Source organism: Microchirus variegatus, assembly GCF_963457635.1.
Source record: "Microchirus variegatus genome assembly, chromosome: 1".
NCBI classification, from domain to species: Eukaryota; Metazoa; Chordata; class Actinopteri; order Pleuronectiformes; family Soleidae; genus Microchirus; species Microchirus variegatus.
This window is the reverse complement of record NC_139802.1, coordinates 15,723,076-15,743,779: the sequence shown is the minus strand read 5'-3', so window position 1 is coordinate 15,743,779 and position 20,704 is coordinate 15,723,076. Positions and strand designations below refer to the sequence as shown.

Genomic DNA, 20,704 nt, shown 5'->3' with positions numbered 1-20,704 from the left:
TATGACCTTCTGCATTAGCAGCCTTGCGGTTCCTGTCCTCTCTGATTCGTGGTGGTCTGTATTGACAGTGCTCAACACTTTGTCTAGCAACAGTCTGTACCAGGAACAGTAATATATGCTCTCCCCTGCAGATGCACACAAAACAAACAAAAAAGCATAAATAATAAATACAATAAATATACTGTACATACATAAAGATGATGCAGTTACTGCTATTGTTTGATAAGCATAAAATAATGAACATACCTGCTGTTTGGTGTTGTGACTAGGTTAGTTGCTGTGAGTAACCTGTACAGCAGATCAAGGCGAGCGGCCTTCTGGCCAGCGATCAGTGTTTTACACTTGCATTTCTCCCAACAGTCACAGTATGCTGTGGGAGATGTCCTCTTCAGCCTGTGAAATAACGCATACAGATTAATCAGTGTAACTGTGACAGGTAAGAGAGACCGAAAACAAAGCACAAAACAAAGACTTACTTGCAGTCATGTCCTTTGTGACACACCCTTGCACACTCAGTACAGCAGCAGAGGGAGTCCAGCAAACCACAGGTCCGACACTCAAAGATATCCTAGATAAAAAGTCAGTGTGATGAAAAAAGGCAGTGAGCCGACTCTCGAGTGAACACTAAATACTGGAGATTAACAAACACCATCTTCAAAATTGATGAGGAAACAGTTGAGCAACGTTGTGCTCTTTGCTTTGGTGCTTGTTGGCAAAAAATGTAGCTACAATAAAGAACCAATGAGTCACATCTTTCTGCCTTACATTTTTAGGTCTACCTGGTTGTCAGTTATACAACAGCCTCACAGTGTATTTATATATCAAATGAAAATCCTATCCTTATCTGACATCAGTATTGGATGGTCTGAGTGAAGACTACATTGATGACTGATGACAGCGTAATCCGCTATGGCTGACCTGGTTAATGTGCTCAGCTCCGGTCCAAGTGAAACTGCAGGTGTCATTGCAGCAAAGAACATACAGAGGCGAGTCGTCTGGATTGGTCCCAGAGGGACAAATCATTTCCATGAACACAGAGTCCGCATCCTCCTTTTCTGTAATGCCTGGGTCACCCACTGCACATATGACAAATGAGAAAAAACATGGAAATAGTGAAAAAGTGAGGCGATTTAAAGGCTGACAGTCAGCTACTGTAAGCAGGGAAGCAGAAACAGGTCAGGATTCACTCATGAATAACCTCTGCTATTGCAGCTGTCATCTAACCAGTTATTTACACTAGACTCACAAAACAAATATGCTGCTTTTTCTGTATATATATATATATATATTTATTTTATTTTTTTCACAGTGAACTGGTTGGTCATGCAAACTTAACATCTTTTCATCTCAGGACTCAGGTTTTGTGTTTAGAGCAATGCTGCCTATACAACTCACCCTTGGCCATTTTCTGAGCAGCCTCCAGAACAGTGATGGCTGCTGGGTAGGCTCTTCCACTGACAGCCAGCATGAACGGAGTCATTCCACGGGCATCCCTGTCAAACAGTGGCAAGAACATGAGCATGTTTAAGGGACAACCGTGCAAATAAATCAAGACAATTAAGTTTAGGAGGAGTAATTCATATTTGTATGGAGAAATTAAGAATCATACTTTGCAGAAAGCAGCTCCCGTAGATGTGGCCTCAGAACAACACTATCACACATCAGCTTGAGGATAAGATGTGCATTGGCTTTTCTGTCTTTAGATTCAACCACAGATGGCTCAGTGGAAGGCCCTGTTCATGGATAACACAATCAATTGGACAGGAGACACAAGGCATATAAAACAAACTCTAACAAGTTCAGATCCTCACTCATCTGCGGTAAAGATGTTGTTACCTGGTATGGTGGAGGTGCTGGGTCCCTGGCTAGTCCCAGTAGAGGCAGTAGTGAGGGAACCCACAGCTGGTGCGAGAATGAAGTCAATGTCACCATCTGTTGACAAAACACAGATAAAAGAAAGCTTAGAAATAGTTCCAAAATTAGAGATTTATTTATACACAGATGTAATTCACTTATTTTACAGTTTTGTTAAGAGGCACTGACCAGGGTCCATGGGTGGGGGGTCAGGGACCCAACTCGGTGGGGCAATAGGTGGTGACACAGGGTCCTGGTGGTCACTGGAGGACGGGCCAGACTCATGGCGACCAAGACCTGCAGCTCTTAGAGACCTCCGCATCATCTCCCTAAGACGAAGCCTAGAGGTGACACACAATGTTAAACATGGCCTGAGCATATAACAGAAAATATTTTTTCTTTTCATAGACAATTTAGTGAAATTGCACAAAATCAATGTATTTGCTGATTTACCCTCTGCTGCTGGAAGAGCCTGTCCTATTTCCAGAGCTGTTGCTTGAAACAACAGAGATGGCATTGGCAATGGCCTCCACAGCAGACAGGCGCTCTGCAAATGTGTTTCTCTCTGACCTTTCAGCTTCTGAAATAAAACAGCATTGACACTCAGCACACAAAGTGGAGTCAGAGGAAAGCAAGCAAATAATCTGATACTGGCGAGCAGACTCCAAGCTAGAGCTGTGTGTTGAAAGAAAAAGTAATTTTCATTCCATCCGGTCGTATAGAGAGCCAAGTTTAAAACTCTGATACATTTTTGAACAAAATGATAATGAAACAGTAAAATTAGTAAATAACTATTTTGGATGTCATTTAAAATTAAGACTTAAGGTGATCTCTTACTGAGGATTTTCCATTAACACTGATTTTAGAGCCTCTGACACAGATAGAAATACATGAACACAGAAGTTCTTAATTTAAAATTATTGAAAATAATTACTTTTGTTCAAAAACAAGGGCACATATTTTAAGACAAATGTGGTGATTTACAATAAAAACCACAGATTTAAGATATCCAATGTTTTTTGTTTTTTTTCATATTCTGCTGCATATAATATTCGAGTCATCCACTGACAGTTTAATGTCTGATCAGTCTCTCGAAACTCTGGTTACCTCAAACATGCCTTTCACCCTGAGCCTTGGCGAAAAGCTGAGCAGACACATCAAAATCTATGTACGAGTCCTCTGGGACAAAGTTTTTTTGATCTGCCATGCTCTGCTTCCCCATCATTTAGGTTGCCATCCAATGACTTTGAACATTTATGCAAACAGACTTGCCAACATGGAAAAAATATGCCTTTCATCATTTGCATGTATTAAAAACAAAAAATGTCAGCTCAAAATAGGGAAGTTTTCAAACCTAGCTACCTGATTCCGTCTTAATGGGTTAACTAATGAACCTAGCAGTCAGGTTTAACTAGTGACTAATGAATACACCAGCTTACCTTCCTCCTCTTTAGTCTCCTTATTACTAACAGGGAAGCAAACAGAGACAGCAGCGTGGAGAATGTTGCGGTTTCCATCACAACGGTGGCCCAGAAGTGCTCCAAGGACCTGGTTGCCCTGATCCAACAGGAACGCCTGCTCAAGGTTCACCAGGTACTGTCGACATGCCTCATAGTCACAGCGCAGCACATGCTGCATTAGTGTCTGTTTCTAAAGGAGACAAACAGCATGAGTTAGTATTGACTATAATAACTCACAGTATAACACCACATTTACTAATAGAAACAAATTTGGGAGAAAAAAAATAATATATATATATATATAAAATATGTGATGAAGACCAACAGTTAAACTGCTGAGGGGGCTTTGCAAGGTCATGGTGATGCGGTCAAACAATTCAATTAGCTTTTTGTTGGTTTCTGGTCATTTCTTTATGCTACGTGGTATTCATGAAGACATTTTTACCTCCACAGCCATAATGATAATAGCAGCTTTCTTTTTAATAGTAGAGTTTGAGGGGAGGTTGGCCAAAGAGTGCACCCCCATTCCAAGGCTGTTTATTGGTGGCAGGTCCAGCCAATCAGGATCTCGAATTCCACCCATGCAGTCTTTGGCCATAGGATATATTGTGCCATTTCCATCTCGGAGGATAATTGGAGACTCCTGGGGGGGACAATTAAATACATGAAGGGACACTTCAAGATGAAGTATGGTGCTCAATTGTAACAAAAGTCATCAAATCCGTACCTGTCCTGCTGTATAGATAGCCACATTGCGCTCGCTCTGTCCCAAGAAGGCCAGGTTACTGGTAGGGAAGTTATTCTCCTGCTCAGCTTTGCCTGTAGCCAGGTCAAAGATACAGTACCTTACCCAGTTACCAGTTTTCAACACTGCGTGGACTCCTGGAGGGTGGAGAAATGTTTCATGGTTAGAAATGTCAATGTCAAGACAGTTTTGGACAGTGAACAAATATTGACCATATAGTAGACATTAAGCATATAGCAAAGACGCACCTTTGGAGTCAACATTCACAGCCAGAATCTCAGCCTTCTCTGGGATGCAGAGCTTTTTAGGTGTGCGCTGGAAACAATCAGGAACCTTAGGAGTCCCACCGGTTTTAACCACCTGGTAGGAGCACAATATGAAAAACAATTAATTAAAAAACAAAAAAGACGTACACCCTGCAGTTATTAATTCCAAATGCTTTGACAAAGATGAGCAATAGTGGATCAATATCGCTACCTGCAGCTCATCTATTCTGAGGAGTCTACAGTCCTGCAACAGCGATGATGGGTCTGAGTCAGTGGGAGTGGCAGCTGTCTGGTTACTCATGCTACTTGATGTCCCTGGAAACCTCACAGCAACATATGCACCATCCACTTTAAGTACCTGAAACAGAATATGAAGGAAGTGGGCAGTGAATCAACATGTCTTGTCACAGAAACACACAGTAGGGATAAATTATCTAGCGTTTATTATTCAAACTTTGCAGTTTGCATTAAACCATATTTTAGAGCACCCACCTTCCCCACTGGCACATTTTTAACATCCTCCACAAACACCACCTCTCTGAGAGGCCACTGCTCTTCGTTCACCTTCTCTTCCTCCTTCGGGGCAGGGGTAGAACGCCTTCGCTCTGCAAGAAATACATAATAATCAAATTAGACTCTTGCTATTAACATTAGGAGCTGCATTTGGTACATTACAGTCAGGGTCAGGTTGTAGAGTTATAATGATAATCAGGTAATAATCTCAGTATGGACTTCAAAAACAAATCAGCACAGGATGCAAACTGTATAGCTTATGTGGCATGTATAAAGCAATAGACTGCGAGCTGGCCACACGTCCTTAAAAGCAAAATGGAGAAGGTGCCAGATAAAGTCTGTGCACCATCTGTTTCAAAGTCAAAGAACTAATGAGAGCACAGTGAGGAAGGAATTGCTTGTGCACCCGAGAGATACAAACACAGAGAGAGAGAAAGAACGAGAGAAAGAACGAGAACAAGAACTAGAGATTAGAGGGAGATATAGCAAGAGGAGAGATGACATACTGTAGGGAAGTGAGGCACTGCTAGCAATAGAGGAGGTATCACTGCAGGTCGACGCTGGGGAGGGAGGCGGACCCATCTCAGTCTTCACCAGCTCTGGCTTGCTCTCGGTCCTATGGGGTAAGACCAAAATAGTGAGATTAATTTGACTTTTCAACGCTTCTACAAAAGGGAAAAGGAACATTTTTAAAAAATGGTGTCCTACAGAACACCTTACCTGCTAAATTCTACAAGAACTTTTAACTCTGCTAGAGCAATGGTTCAGAATACACAAATTGGTCACAAGAGATTTTCTGGGTTCCCAGACAAATTTGCAGAATCTTCCAGACCCTTAATTAAAATGTGTGTCTAGGTTTTAAATAATATGCATAAAATAATGTTTTATTTAATTTTCTAAGCATATCTTGAAAATTATTTGCTTACCAATTCAAAATGATATATGCTGTTCCAGATACGGCTCTACTGGTTGCTACATTATATACAAATTAGCTCTATTCACAATTGTAAGGGGTCATGATGAGCTTGCCATCTTTATAAAGTGGGTCCCCATATAGAAATTCCAAACATAAAAAACTCAGGAAGCCTCAAGCTTCTAGTTGGTTTCTAGTTGAGGTGAAACGTTTACAGGCACAAAATACTATTTAGCTATGAGATATTATTTTCAAATAAAACAAAACTGACTTGATTTCCTGGGTCTTAGTGGTCTTCTCCATGTTCTTGAGGCTCTCTGGAGAGCGCAGCTGGAACCTGCAGCTGTCATTCATGTTCCAGACTGACTCCAGAAGGACCCCCACTTTGGGAATCCCAGCACTTACAGAAAAGGCCACTGCACCGGCATGGTAGAGGGGGTTATTTCTCAAGCACACCTAAAGAAAGAAAAGTTACAAATGACTAGTAGCAAGACATTTGTTTAAAACTAACTTCAATTACTTACATGAGTCATAAAACTTAAAACAATGCCACAGTTAACATTAATGTGCAGGACTCTCAAAGGGGTGAAATGTGAAAGGGAAATTTCATATTTATACCTGTGTTCCCACAGTGATGTTGGGTATTGAAGAGATGCCAGCACTGGACTTTGGCTTTTTGTTCTTGGCTCTAGCCTTTTCAAGCATCTTCTTACGTTGACTAAAAGGCACAACACCCCTACAGGCAAATACAAGCAGTGAAGTGTCAAAACATCACTGACATTCATAACATCCATGAAATCACCACTCACTCCGAAATCTACTAAGACACCACTTATGCAAGAAGTAAACATTTCCAGATTTACATTTCAGAAAACATTGTAATTTGGGTTCAGCACAATATGCTTATAACATTTTTCTTACCACCAATAGAGGCTATTCTCCAGCTGTGCACACGTGTAGAGGGCACAGCAGTGCAGTGACACCATGCGTTCGCCCTGCAATTCAGGGAAAGCCTGAGCGCTGTGCTCCAGCTTAGAGGCCACAGTGCTCAGTGTGTCATCCACCCAGGTTGCAACCTACACCCACAGACAAGCATGAATTAATGAGTAATTCGTTAAATAATTGTGTATGATGTTTATTTACTCAAGGCTAAAAAAAAATATCCTGTGAACTGTTATCAAGAATCAGCAATGGCATTTTCTGACATTATAATTACCTTGTTGGTTTCTGTAGCTATGGTGGCTCTGATGCTATTGGCAGACAATAAGGTGATTTTCTCATTGGCCACACCCAGGAATGACACACGTGGATGATGAATGGAAGGATTCTGAGGGCAGAGGAAACGGTAAGTAATATTTCAAGCATATTATAATCAGACAAGCAAGATTACATTTCAGTAAAAATAGATTTTTTTGTTTTTGGTTTCAAATCACCTGTGCATTCCTGTAGGGTTCAGGTTCACTCCACTTCCACTGATAAAGCTCTCCTTTTGAACTGACAGCCACCAGCTCTGAAAACATGGCTCCAATGCTCACAAACTTCACACCATCCTGGACATAAAATTCAAGATCTCAATAAATGTCAAAATTTACCAAGCAAGTTCAATTTGCCATCAAGCTCTTTGTACAGTGCCATGGAAAACAGTTTGCCTTTTTTGTGTTTCAATATTAAAAACAACTGCCGGCTTTGAACCTCTTACCTTGTCAGGCCACCACTGGAGCTCCTCTCCCAGGGAGACGGGACTCTGGACTGGGATGCTCTTCTTGTCCAAGCTAGGCTCACCCTCGCGGCTGGTGGAGCCTCGCTCTGTGTCGAACGATGCCCCATCCAGCCACCGGCGCTCACGTAACCTCAAGACAGATTCTCGCTCACGCAACAGCTCTGAGTCACGCTCTAGGGGAAGAAGGAGAACTGGTATGCAATAAGGTCACACCAGTGGGATAGAAGTAAGCCACTCTCTGGGAAAGACCCGTCAACATAGTTTTAAGAATATAGAGAAAGGTAGAGTCTTAACAATTACTGTAATGCAAATCAAAGTTGCAATGTGGAAGATTCAGTGGGAGTCTCAATTACACTAGTGAGTGAATCAGTTTGCACGCTCATAAGTTAAAATGCGAGGTAGAAGAGGAAGTAATAGACAGGAAGAACGCATGCATGAGGGCTAAAAATGGGCTAAGGAGGTTTTTAGAATAGACTGCCTTTAAAAAAGGGTCCCCATGAAGACAGGTGGGCCGAGCGGGCCTTTCTCAGAGAGCTCACAGTATGTACTACATCCATGCACCATACAACACCAAACATGTATAGCCTTGAACACCACTTAATAAAACACCAAACATGTATAGCCTTGAACACCACTTAATAAAACCAACTAACTGAAGAGTGCATTTTCCCAGCCAACAAGCTAAAACAATTTCATAGAACATAACTTTGCATAAGATCTCAGTGAAGCAAAGAAGTAAATATTTTAAACTCTAAAAATACAATCATTCAATATCAAAACAATGTGTTGTTTGTAAGATAACCTTAATTAAAACAAAGCATTTTCCCCCCAAACAATCATCATCAGAAAAAAAAGATTTCTCTATTTCTCAGTTGTGCAATCATTTGAAGCCCCTGAAGCTGCACCCCCACAAACAAACAAAAGCCATCGCCAGTGGTGGCACCAAAGTCTCTCTAACACTTTGCCTTCTCTTCACTAGACAGAGGCGAGTTGTTGTTACCTCTGGAGGATCCCAGGCGAGACAGTGAGGAACGTCTAAAAGAGGGGTAGCCAAAGTAGCTGATGTCCTCTGAGAACATGGCATCAGCATCAATAATCACGCTGGGATGAGCAGAGTGAATGTCTGCGTCCAACAGGGACATCAGGTCCTCTACATGGAACAAAGGCACAACAGGATGCAACGTTTCAGAAATACTTTTTTGTTTTACTTTTACAATTTTGGCAAATACTATCGAGTCAACTTCAATGATTATAACAAAATATACATAATCCCCATTTTTGTTTTTTGACAAACCTCCGGGGAGGTAGGACTCGCTGGCCGTATCATCCCCATCATCTCCATCTTCATCATCCCGGCTCAGCAGGTTGTTGACGGCGAGGTTGACATCCAGGTTGGTCCTCTGGAGCTCCCTAATGATCACACTCCTTGACTTCCCCTGAAGGACTACTTGGGCCTGATGTCACAGACAAAGTAAAACAAAAAGACATAATTGTTTGTTGTTACAAACGTTGAGTAAATACAGAAGCTAAATCATTTTAGCAGGGAAAAGGTTTTCAGAAAACGCTGACATTAATTAATGTTGCTAAGACTGAGATTATTGTACCTGAGTAATGAGTTCTTCAGGGATGACAGAAGCTGGTATGACCGGCTGTGGCTGGCTACCCAGAAGGCCAGAACCACGGTCCCTTCCAGTACGGATCACTCTGGTCTGTCGGCGGGAATCGCGAGCTGCCGTTGAAGACCTGCCTGAAGTGCCTCCGCCTCCACTTGCTCCGCCACTCCCCCCTCCACCGCTGCTACCACCTCCTGCTCCACCTCCCCCTGCTCCACCTCCACTTCCACCTCCTCCACTGCCTCCATTTACTCCAGAGCTCCAGCGACTCCTGTTACACACAGTGCAAGGCCATGGTCAGACATGACTGCCAAAAACACCATCTGCTTGACAGAACAGACTCAAAACACACACACATGTGGATACAAAAGGATTCAGCCTTTGTGACAGCAGAGACAGGAACGTCCAGACTGACAAGGGTTTCCAATTTAACCAGGTAGTGTAGGAGAAAAGTGTTGGCGTGACATAAAAGTACATAAACGCATTATATTATTATAAATATATAATGTAAAATGTTATATTTTGGTTTAATTCAACATTAGATTCACAGGTACATGTGCAGCTCTCAGTTTTGTACAACTTCAATAAGGGCTCACAGCAAATATAATTTTCGAAGGGTTAGGTTATTTTTTCTCTCCTGCAATGTCAGTGCTATGCTCCAACTCTTGAGCCTTCACAGGACTATTTGTCTCTGTCAACCCTGCCAGAACTTACCCAAGGGTGTTGCCTGCCAGTCTGCCCAGTGTGTCAGAACCAGACAGGAACCAGGGAGGATCACTAGTCCTGCCTGGCCTGGAGCTCCTTCCTGTCCCTGAACCACTGCTCAACTTTGAACTGGAAACAAAAGATGGGAGATCAGTCACAAACCTAAAGTTGTCCCAGAAGGACCAAAATAACGTTATATTACCTGGGGTTAACAAAAAACAAAATTTACCCCAGGCATTTGAAATTATACCCCTTGGTTTAGGATTTGTTTGTTTTAAATTATTCTGCAAAACAGGATGGGGTATTTTGGAGACTAGCATGGCAACACCCTCGGGAATCAGAATTGTCTGCAACTCATTCCTCTTTCAAGACTTTCCATTTTTAAAAGTGCTTGGGGTTTTGGGGCTGCAAGTGCTTGCTCCTATTTCAAGATTTGTTATAATGTAATAGAGTTTGGCAAAATACACTTATTATACCACAGTATTCACAAATTATATTTTCATGACAGTCTGTGTTTATATATGCTGTTTTCTTGTGGCAGGGAAATTATGACAATGTTTCATATATAGCAAAGACAACAATGATGCTAAATGTGAACAATTTCCAACACAGTTCAGTTCATACTGTGACATAAGACAGTTCAATACAGAAACAATTTACATTAAACAGAAAAGGCAGATTCAGAAGCCAAAATGTAGCAACTTGTTAAGGTTCATAGTATGGAGGCCTTGTTGAATAAATTGACAGACATGTTACAGACAATATGCCATACTCTTTCCAACTGGCTTCCCAGCAACCCACATTGGTGCTGCCAGAAAGGCTATTTGAAACATTTAATCTTGTTTCTCAAGTGAGGAACAAAACATGAGCCCTGCAGAAAAGTAAAAGGCAGCTCCTCAGCCTTTTACAGCCCGATTCACATGAATATTTAACACCAAGAGGGGCCTCGAAATCATTGTTGGATGTTGTTCTACTGGCAGGACATCCACAACTATCAGTGAGTCATTCACCAAAAATACACACTCACAGCAAACACAAAATAAAGCAGCTAGTAAAGGTATTTTCAGAGCCATAAAAGCAACAAGCTCCCAAGGAGTTATGCAAACAATTATGGGATTCTCTTGGTGCTGGTTGTTCAATGTCAAAATTAGTGTTTTTATATTGGAAATACAAATACATTCCCCTGCAGTACAATGGGAGGGAATAAAATCAGAAAAGCAGCTTTGATGTGGGAATCACTGCAAGACATCCACATTAAATCAAGCAAAACAACAATGTATCCCCACCAAAGGACTTTCTGGAAATAGATCTGTGATAAATTCAGATATGAGGTTCACTCTTGGAACAGAAAAGAGTCAGAGTGTCACTCTAGAAGCAAAACCATGTCAGAATGATTCATACACGGCCAAATGGAATTCAAATCCCACAAATTGTCAACAGGAAGCCTGCGCATGCTCAATGCATCATGATCTAGACATCTCTACAAGCCATCCATGTCTCATCTCAATGCCAAAGCTAAAACAGTTTCCAGGACATATCTCATCATAGGCGAGTCCCTCACCCTTCATTGCCATCCGGTTTGCTGAGCTCAAGGCGATCCGGCTGGACAGCAAAACTGATTCTACACACACGTCCATCCTGAAAGAAAATGATTAATTGTTTTTAGTATTGGCATACAACTGACAAATGAAAACAAACTCTTGGTCCTGAAATGTTAGATATAATAACATATTTTACAGAAATACCTCAAGAAGAAATCCAGCATGGTTTGGACCAACAACACACTGTTTCAGCGAGGCCTGCTCCAGCAAACTAAGGTGTGGATGACTGCATTGGAATAGAAAGAAAGAAGCAAACAGACAATTAACAGAATCCTGACCACAATATACAAAACAGCCTACAATAACAATATTGACATTGACTCACCTGTTGTAGCTGTATTTGTTGAGTTTTTCTGAGACTTCACGAAGCCTGATAAGAAGAAGAAGACCACATGAATTCCAGTAAGATCCCTTCAGACCCAATCAATGCAGTTTGGCTTACCCCCATAAAGGGTATAAAAAAAAATCACATATATACAAACAATTATAAAGAAATCGCTGTCAACATCTTTTCAGATCAGTATGATGAGGAATAATATTTTAGTAGTGATGCAGTATATCGGTATCAGCAGATATTGGCTTTAAAATGTATTATCGAAAATCGACAAACCAGAATCTGTCAATATGACTAATGACCAACAGTGGGCTAAATAGGCTGCTACCTCCTTGACTTCAATGGTGGCACCCTCAACAGCTATTAATTATCTCAAGGAAGTCAGCAAAATATTGTGTTAATTTCACTACAGAACACACACACCCACAGCATCAGAGATGATGACTATGACTTACACTGAATAATTAACCAATGACCAAGAAGAGAATGCAGATCTCAGTCCTGAGTGAGTGAATTTCATCCGATAATGCCAAAAGAGACACTTCTGACAAACTCAATAGGGAAACCAACTGCAAAAGTAATTTGTTACCGCACAAGTTGTTTTTGCTTAATTTGAATTTTCAAAGTAAAGTTTATCTCTGCCTGACTGGAAAATAAAACCTCTAAAAATAACAACATCCCTGAGCCTGATCCCTGTTGCTAAAAAGATCAAGATCAACAACAAGTTATAGAATAACTAACTTTCACGAGTTGCATTTGATGTAATGTCTGTTTCCACTTGAAGAAACAGATCCAACTCAAACAAGGATGTGATACGAACATAATATTCAAAAGGACTGCTGTGGTTTGAAGATTGTTCAAACACAAATGCATATCAAAACTGTTATTTACAGTTTAATCGCTGTAACTCAATAAGGTTTTATTAATTTTTTTGGTTTGCTGGGAAAATGTAGTTGTATAATTAATAATAGTGTTTGTATTGTATACGATTGTCTAACTTGAAGTTCACAATTGCATTACAAATTAAAATAAAGTGCCTTATTATTATTGACATTTGTGGTGCTCTTAAAAACAGAAAGGTGCCAGTTCAAGAACAGTTTAAGCAACAGTACTGTTTTGAAAGTAGTTGTTTAGCAGCAGTAATGCTTCACTGGTTGGGCCATTGGACGATGCCCTCGTTCTTTGTGAACAGTCAGGAAGATTTCCTCTATTGCTTGATACGAAAAGTTTGTCAAACGCCTTTACTGACTATACAGGATTTAAACAGGATAAAACAGGATCCTACAGCTGCTGCCTGACATGGATTATCCTGCCTGAAGTGAAGTATTGCAGCATAAGACAATACATGAATGTCAAGTAAACCGTTCTGAATAATACTTATATTTAGTATATCTATACTAAGTATACAGATATTTTGAAAGAAATTCAGCTTTGTATTTAATATTGCTAAACATTACAAATTGTTTTGTTTTCAGAGCACTAATAGCTCCTTATTAAGGTCTGAATTGTGTAGAGATTAGTCACTCACCAGAGATTCATTACTCCATCTACCAGAAAGCATGACCAACTCAACCTTAACCCAACAGCCAAACACAGCGAACAAAATATATCCTCCCATGTCAATGCTTTAAGTCTCAACTTCAAATCCAATATTATCAATGTATAACAATAAGGCGGCTTATTTCTCAAAGAAATCAGTTCTACTACTGAAATCAAGTTCAGTAGTTCAACATTCAGTAGTTCAACATTCATTAATTCAGCAGGGATGCACCACCACCACCAATACAATTTTACACAAAGGCACAAATTAAGATATAAAATAAATAAATGTATAATATACAATGATTATTGAGCCATTTAATTCATAACCATTTTTGACTTGTGAACAAAGATGAGCCACACTGTTGTGGCATTCACATGCTTGACACCAGCATAACAGCCCAGCTGCTGAATACAACAATATGGGAAACACAGATTGTACCCTAACTCATCTTTATTATAGTGTGGGGGGGGGGGGGGACATACACACTCTTGCAAATACTCATACAGTAGGTTTAGGTTTATAGTTGTAGAAGTCTAAGGCATAAAATCCTCATCATTCCAAAACATGTATCCACCTGAATTTTGCCATGTTTGTGTCGTTGTTTTCTAGTATATGTACTGGCTTCTTCTATTATTTCTGGGTTTGAAGACAGGTTTATGAACTGTGGCATGTGTGCATTGGTCTGCTCGAGTCCGAATGACGGTATACATCCAGTAGTAATTTGACTCCAATCACATTATCTGGGTGCGTTTGTTCAACTTTGTTAATTTTGTATTCGTACAATTTCTGTTGGACAAACAATAATTAATTTGTTGTGAAGTCATGTAAATATATCTATATATGTACTTTTTACCATTGCTGAACACTACGGTGGCTTAAAGTTTAATCGATTTTGATAAATATTACCCTTGTATGCAATAATGAAACACAAAAACAGTAGTGATGCATCTGTTCTGATGAATTATCTGATTCCAACACAGATAAACAAATGCCAAATTACATTTTGGGATTTTTATCCAACTGAATCTTCAGTACCAACTTCATACACACAACATACAGTAATTCTTGCAAATGAAAGCACAAAAAACAGAGTCATGTTCTTAAAGTATAACCAGAGCTCCTGCAACCTTGATCCAGATCAATGTGAGATAAATATGTATGTAACGGGGTAATGGCATTTCACAAGTTAGGTAAAATAAACCCCTGGCATTTGGTTGAGGAAATCTGATCAGGTGTGCATGCCAAACAGGCACTTCTGGTGATCCAAGCTGGACCAGCCCTTTTTTATTTCTGATGGAAGCATTTATCTGCTCTGACAACTGCAAGTTCCTTGTGCAGATGAGAGAGGAGGGGGCCTCCCAGCAGCACATGGTGACTGTAGCATGCAATATAGCATGCATGCCTGACGATGAAACAGCCATGACCTCTTCAAAGAACCAATGGACCACATCACCAACATGTCTGAGTGCTGCTTTCCATAAGATATGTAACCAGCAGTGTAAACCAATCTTTTCTTTCTCTCAGACCAAATTTGATAGCACACTGACCTGTAAAAAAAAAGCTCTAAGTATTCTGAGCCTGTAGCCAGTTTTTAAACTCAAGGTCGGTCTAAAAACACAGCAACTTCTAAGCCTCACCGTCTGTAAGTAGAACAGCTCATTAATCAGCTCAATCTCAATGGATGATATAAATAGATTTATCATAAAACACATACAGGTCGCATACTATTTCCTGGACATTCCTCCATGATTCCTAATCTCTTTCATTTACACATTTCCAACAGAAAAACATTTAAATAAATAAATGCTGGAACCTCAGCATGAACAATATTATGTGCAATCAAATCTACTGTATGTGAGGGATGTGGCTTTTGAGTAACAAGGGAAAGAAATCAAGCGAACCCCATCTTGTTTACTTTGCTAAGCCCCGACTCTTATAAAGTCGATAACAAGATTGTTATAAAAAGCAATGTTGCTAGCTGTGCAGCTCTTGATAATCCAAACTTTATATCAGTGCAAAATGGAAAAAATGACAATTGAGCAAATACTGTGAGACCGTATTAGCCGGCAAACTGTGCCATTAAACTGTTCACTCTGTCACCCAACACCCTGTAACACCAATATTTAGCTTTGTCAAAGAGCGTGGCAGCGAATTGGGGCTACTAGCATTAGCAGCAGTTATCAGTTAGCTGACGTTAGCTTCTTCATTGGTCGTGATAATCAACGGAGCGCCCACAAAACAAACAGTGACACATGCCAAAATTAGCGTACATCTAATTTCCACACGCACACTCGTGTTTTTCGAGCGACGTTGCGTTTTACGACCCTTATTTCCCTCTCTTTTCCCCATCCCCCAATCCGCATTGTCTATCTCAACTTTGACTGTGAGCCAATCCTTCTGGAGAACCAAGGAAACAGCCTGCTACTGTTAGCAACCCGTGCAAAATCCAGTTAACGGGCTAGCGGCTAGCGCCGAGCTGGATGTTTAGGTAGCAGTGAGCTAACGCGGATCGCTCAAGATGCCGGGCCTTGTTTCAATCCCGGGGGTCATTTAAATTATTACAAAACTGAAACCACACACACACGACAGCGTCAACGCCGTTTATAAACACAACACGACCCCCGGTGTATCACACCCAACACGTTAATCATTATTTTACTTGTTCTTTTCCACGGGCCGCAGCGAAATACCTGTCATTGAGCTGATCCTCGGTCCCGGGCAACGGGTGAACAACGAAGTGTATAGATGTCATGGGGTCAATCCAAAACCACACACACGCGTGTGGACGACGTGGAAAATGTTGTTCTTTCGTTTGCGGTGTGAATGTGGATTCATAAGAATCGTTTAACGGCGAAAAACCTCGAGTTCAGATCCCAGCCTCCTCACCCACATGCCGCCATCTTAACTCTACCAAGCTTCTTCCCTCCGTGTGTATGTGTGTGTGTGTGTGTGTGTGTGTGTGTTGATTAGCACACATGCAGTCGCTCCGCTGGTTGGAGCTCGAGCACAAACAGGAAATGTGTTAAATTGGATGCGATTGGCCTCGAGAAGAAAGGCAACACCAGTGTGCTCCACAATAATACACCACTGACAACCTAAAGGCTTTGTATTCACCACATTTTCAACCATTTCCTTCGATGTCCATTAGCATTTTCACCTAATCTGCAGGTTCACTACTGTGCTCAATAAACCCCCCGTTTTTCTTCTTCTACCCAAGACAATAGAGTGCAAGGGCCAACGACAATATCCATAATAGAATCTCGATTGATCATTCAACTCGTGTGCTATTTGTGCAGTTACAGTGAACAATATTTGACCGGCTTTTGACCAGTCAGACCTTTAGCTACCTTTGTTTTTTATTTTTTTGTTTTATAGGAAACATATATTATGTGTGTTTGTTTATGAAAACCAAAAAGCATATATGACAATAATTGCCATTATTGTTACAACTCTGTAATAAAGATTAGATATACTAATACCATCTACAATAGATACCATATAACAACAATTCAATCATTAAGTACAACATAATATGCTGTATATGGATGGTTGTTTGTCTCTGTATGACTGTGACTTTCTATGGCAGCTCCCTGTGACCCTCATGTGGAGGATAAAGCATTAAACACATACACTATACATTCATATATATGTGCTGTATATATATTAACAAACTGTATAGTTTCAGGATAGGCAATTACATTATCAATTTTGGATGCATAGTGATTGTTTATTGCAAAATTTGAGACCATTGTGTGACCATACGATTTAATATTATGTGACTAACTAATGCGGTTATACCTACCCCCTTCAGACGTCAGAGAATGGCAACATTCATGTGGTACATGATGCTATTCTTACAAAGGAGCTCCATTTAAAACAGGACCTGGAACTTAAAACAGAACACTGTGAGGGAGGAGACTTTGCAGTCTGTTTGACTTGAGCGTCCCACCTTGAGATAATCAAATAGTCAACCGTGTTAGGTTTGGGAAAATGCTGCAGTTAACTGAAACATCAGTAGAATCAGGGGGAGACAGAGCAATGTGGACCCAAGGTCAAACCTGTGCACAGCGGATAAAAGAAAGGTCTTGGAGCAATGCAGTGCTCGATTCTTGGCCTGCTGGGTGTGAGTAGGGAAGATGGAGGGAGGAGCGGACACCACACATCAAGGCACATATCTGAGAGCGCTGACATATATTCATGTCATTCAGCACAATGGACAAACAATAGGTTCACCTTTATGCTGATTTAATTCCTACACCAAACAGAAAATAAAAATCAGTGGAGAAATATAGTTTTTAGGGAGTTAAAAAAATGTGGATGTAAATTAGAATCATAAAGGATGAGGAACTAGTTGTCTGGTTCTCTCACAGACTAATTCAAGAATCCTATAAATACATTTTCTTTTCACACCAGCAGATGGCAGAGTTTACCTTTAATCATTATGAGACCATTGTTAGTCCCAGAAAGCCTCTTACCATGCAGTAGCACCAGTCTTGTATTTAGTACCTTAAAGGGATAGTTGAGTAAAAGTACAAGTATCTTACCAGAAAATTATTTTGGTAGAAGTTGAAGTCAATTTTTGTAAGTTAAAGTCTTAAAGCATATCACATTTACTGTTCTTAAGCGAGACACTTCACCCCATGTGGAAGTGTGTGAATGGCAAAGCTGTAGTGTAAAGCAGCTCATCAAGACTAATTATAATTAGGAAATTATTTAGGAAATGTAGCCGAGTATGAAGTAAAAGTTACTATAAAAACAAATAACGTAAAGTAAAGAATAGATTTGTGAATTTTGTACATAAGTACAGTAACTCATTACAACACTGAGTAACACACAACTGATAAATGCGTATGGATACACACACTAACAGGGAAATCGATCAATTGGAAAACTATAATAGGCTGAAAATACATTTTTTTATTTAAAAACAAAAAAAACAAAAAAAAAACAATCTCAATAACTAGAATAGAAGGCATGACACAGAATAAAACAATTCTCATTGCCCTGGTCAGGACCACTATTTATCTCTTATATAAACAGAGAGCATTCAAACCAAGTGATTAATTTTTATTGGAACACAACGCCTTTATTTAGCCTTAACAGTAGCTCACACTGATAAGACCTTACATTTAATACAGATATACTATAAAATAAAGTAAAATATGTAACACCCATTATTTATTATAATGCTATTTTTATTGAACATATTGTTTACTCACTCCCTATGCCATTTTAGGCAGTGGCAGTTATATAAGCACTTCTGTTTGAGTGGCTATTACCCAGTCTAAGTGAAATTATAATAATAACATTGTTGGTTAAAGTAAAAAAGTAAAGTAAGTAAAATAACAGAAAAAAAATAAAGTGTACAATTCTACTAGATCCACTGGTTTTACTTTATGCTACAAATGCCACAGCAGTGATATGTTTATCATTTATTTTCCCCTATTTATTGATTTGCATATAGACTTTAAAAGAAGCCAGTTCCATTGCCCTATAAAGAGACAAAAAAAGTCAAACAAAACCACAGAAATCTCTTGAGCTATTTTTAGGTAATGGGGCAATGGGTTATCAAGTGACCTCTGGTGATGTAAAATATGGGTCCAAAGAGTCTGAGCCAGGAAACAGCACTATCCTCAGAGCAAGGTTAGTAGGAAATGTGCACATTTGTCATTTAATTACACTTGGTCTTCAAAGCAGAAAAAAAAACACAGACCGCATGAGTGGATTTGATGTTACCTGTGTTTGTTTGTTTGTTTGTTTTTAGTTGAATTTACTCTCTGCCATGAGGACCCAGAAAGACAAAAAGCTTAACCATCACTGATCAACATTCACATTAATTTACAATATATATATATATACATATATATATATATGTATATATATATTTACATATATATTTAAGCAGACCAACACCAACAGCAGCAACAACTGTTGATCTTAGTATAAGTAACACCATCACTAACTGGAGAGCAAGATTTAAAATCAATCCTTGGTGCTGGCTGGAACATACTGCATTTGTACAGTTAGGAGCAAATCTAACCATGAGGGGGAAACTCCGACAAGGTCAGACCTTGGACACAAACCAAGTCCACACACGCAGTCACAGATGTTATGTTGGTCTGCAGGCACAAGAGGAATTATAGGAAGCAGTGAACTGGATCTGGCTATTAATTTTTGGTAAGAGACAGACGTCTCTGGTATGGAAAAAGTGAAAAGTAAATGTGTGTAATTTGTCTGGCATTGTAATGTAAACTGTAGCTCCTGGAGCAATGCTGCAAATTAATAATGTGTCCATTGCACACAAAGGCTATGGCTACTGGGAAACCTGACCATAGACCAGTGACATGGTGGTAGACAGCTTTTTAAAGTTCTTTGTACAGTATGAACCAGAGGCAGTTGCAATCCACAAAACAAACTTTTTCATACTTTTTTCACAGAATATTAGTTAATATTGTCCCCAGTGTAGTGCCTATATAAAGACTATAGACTTACAACATACAACATCTATTCAGAAAAGTTGAAAAGTTGTAGTGTAATCTACAAAACACAATTAAAATGTGCTGCCATTTTAGAGACACTACATTGTATATTATGGTGAAGAAATGAAACATTTGCTTTGTACGTGATCTCAGGGGCGGCCAGTTTAGATGGTTGTTGCTGATTGTCTAAATCAACCACTTGTGTCACAACAACATACGTTATTAATGTATGGCCACAAGTTATGTTTTGTTCCCACATCTCCTCTTCTGAGGCTAAATCTGCCCAATGTCTGCTTTTGAAAAATGCCAAGAAGCGTGCCCCAAGTGATGGAGAGAAAATAAAGGCAACACCTTTGTAGTTTATAAACGATAGGTGGAGTCTGGGTCTTTGTCTTTGTTCCTGTTTTATGTTTAAACAAACCTATGTTTTTACCCTGTCAGTCTTTTTTACTGTCAGTATGTTATGTATATTACTTGTATGTATGGCCCTGTGAAGCACGTTGTGATTCCATATCTGTGAAACGAGCCTCACACTGATTAGATAAGAGGGTGATGAAAGAATGTACGAGTGACACAAGAATGGACGAAGAATGGCAGTGGCAAAAATTGTCATGGAAAGAATCTGTTTAAAATGGACTTAGGCTCAGCTTAGAGGGTACACTTATTACAGGGTTTCTCAGGTACAAAGTACAAATAAGGTAAGGAAATAAAGACTATGAAATTATGTGCACGAAACAGAAACAATATGAAACCAAGATAAACGACAATAGCTTGGCTATAAACAGTACATATAAGTAAAAGAGTGCACTTAGGGATGACAGTGTTTTAATTTGCAGTATTGCACACAGGGAATGAGGCGGTTTTGGTGTGGGTGTGATCTCAGTCTGACAGATGTGTGATAGGAAAGGTGCTGCATATAGATGTGCTATATAAATGTGTTAAACGCTGTCACTTAAGA

At 39.8% G+C, this 20,704-nt stretch overlaps 1 protein-coding gene across 3 annotated transcripts in view; it reads right to left on the bottom strand.

The window, feature by feature from the left end:
• The window catches only part of ubr5 (ubiquitin protein ligase E3 component n-recognin 5), a 29,542-nt gene extending 13,392 nt beyond the window's left edge, over nt 1–16,150 (bottom strand). For 2 of the 3 annotated variants that reach the window (XM_083887666.1, XM_083887668.1), the window contains exons 1-30: nt 15,958–16,150; nt 11,716–11,760; nt 11,535–11,616; nt 11,351–11,427; nt 9,799–9,918; nt 9,076–9,355; nt 8,766–8,925; nt 8,472–8,621; nt 7,451–7,644; nt 7,185–7,301; nt 6,968–7,078; nt 6,673–6,827; nt 6,370–6,487; nt 6,023–6,207; nt 5,345–5,454; nt 4,818–4,930; nt 4,537–4,683; nt 4,308–4,419; nt 4,042–4,196; nt 3,760–3,957; nt 3,294–3,504; nt 2,308–2,434; nt 2,044–2,195; nt 1,837–1,932; nt 1,610–1,733; nt 1,396–1,493; nt 919–1,076; nt 477–568; nt 247–393; nt 7–125 (exon numbers count right to left, since the gene is read on the bottom strand). In XM_083887666.1, coding sequence (XP_083743792.1) covers nt 7–125; nt 247–393; nt 477–568; nt 919–1,076; nt 1,396–1,493; nt 1,610–1,733; nt 1,837–1,932; nt 2,044–2,195; nt 2,308–2,434; nt 3,294–3,504; nt 3,760–3,957; nt 4,042–4,196; nt 4,308–4,419; nt 4,537–4,683; nt 4,818–4,930; nt 5,345–5,454; nt 6,023–6,207; nt 6,370–6,487; nt 6,673–6,827; nt 6,968–7,078; nt 7,185–7,301; nt 7,451–7,644; nt 8,472–8,621; nt 8,766–8,925; nt 9,076–9,355; nt 9,799–9,918; nt 11,351–11,427; nt 11,535–11,616; nt 11,716–11,760; nt 15,958–16,019 — 4,015 coding nt within the window. In that variant the 5' untranslated portion in view covers nt 16,020–16,150. The remainder of the gene's footprint in view (nt 1–6; nt 126–246; nt 394–476; nt 569–918; nt 1,077–1,395; nt 1,494–1,609; nt 1,734–1,836; nt 1,933–2,043; nt 2,196–2,307; nt 2,435–3,293; nt 3,505–3,759; nt 3,958–4,041; nt 4,197–4,307; nt 4,420–4,536; nt 4,684–4,817; nt 4,931–5,344; nt 5,455–6,022; nt 6,208–6,369; nt 6,488–6,672; nt 6,828–6,967; nt 7,079–7,184; nt 7,302–7,450; nt 7,645–8,471; nt 8,622–8,765; nt 8,926–9,075; nt 9,356–9,798; nt 9,919–11,350; nt 11,428–11,534; nt 11,617–11,715; nt 11,761–15,957) is intronic. The other variant, XM_083887667.1, reaches the window with a different exon arrangement.
• Nucleotides 16,151–20,704: the final 4,554 nt, after the last annotated feature.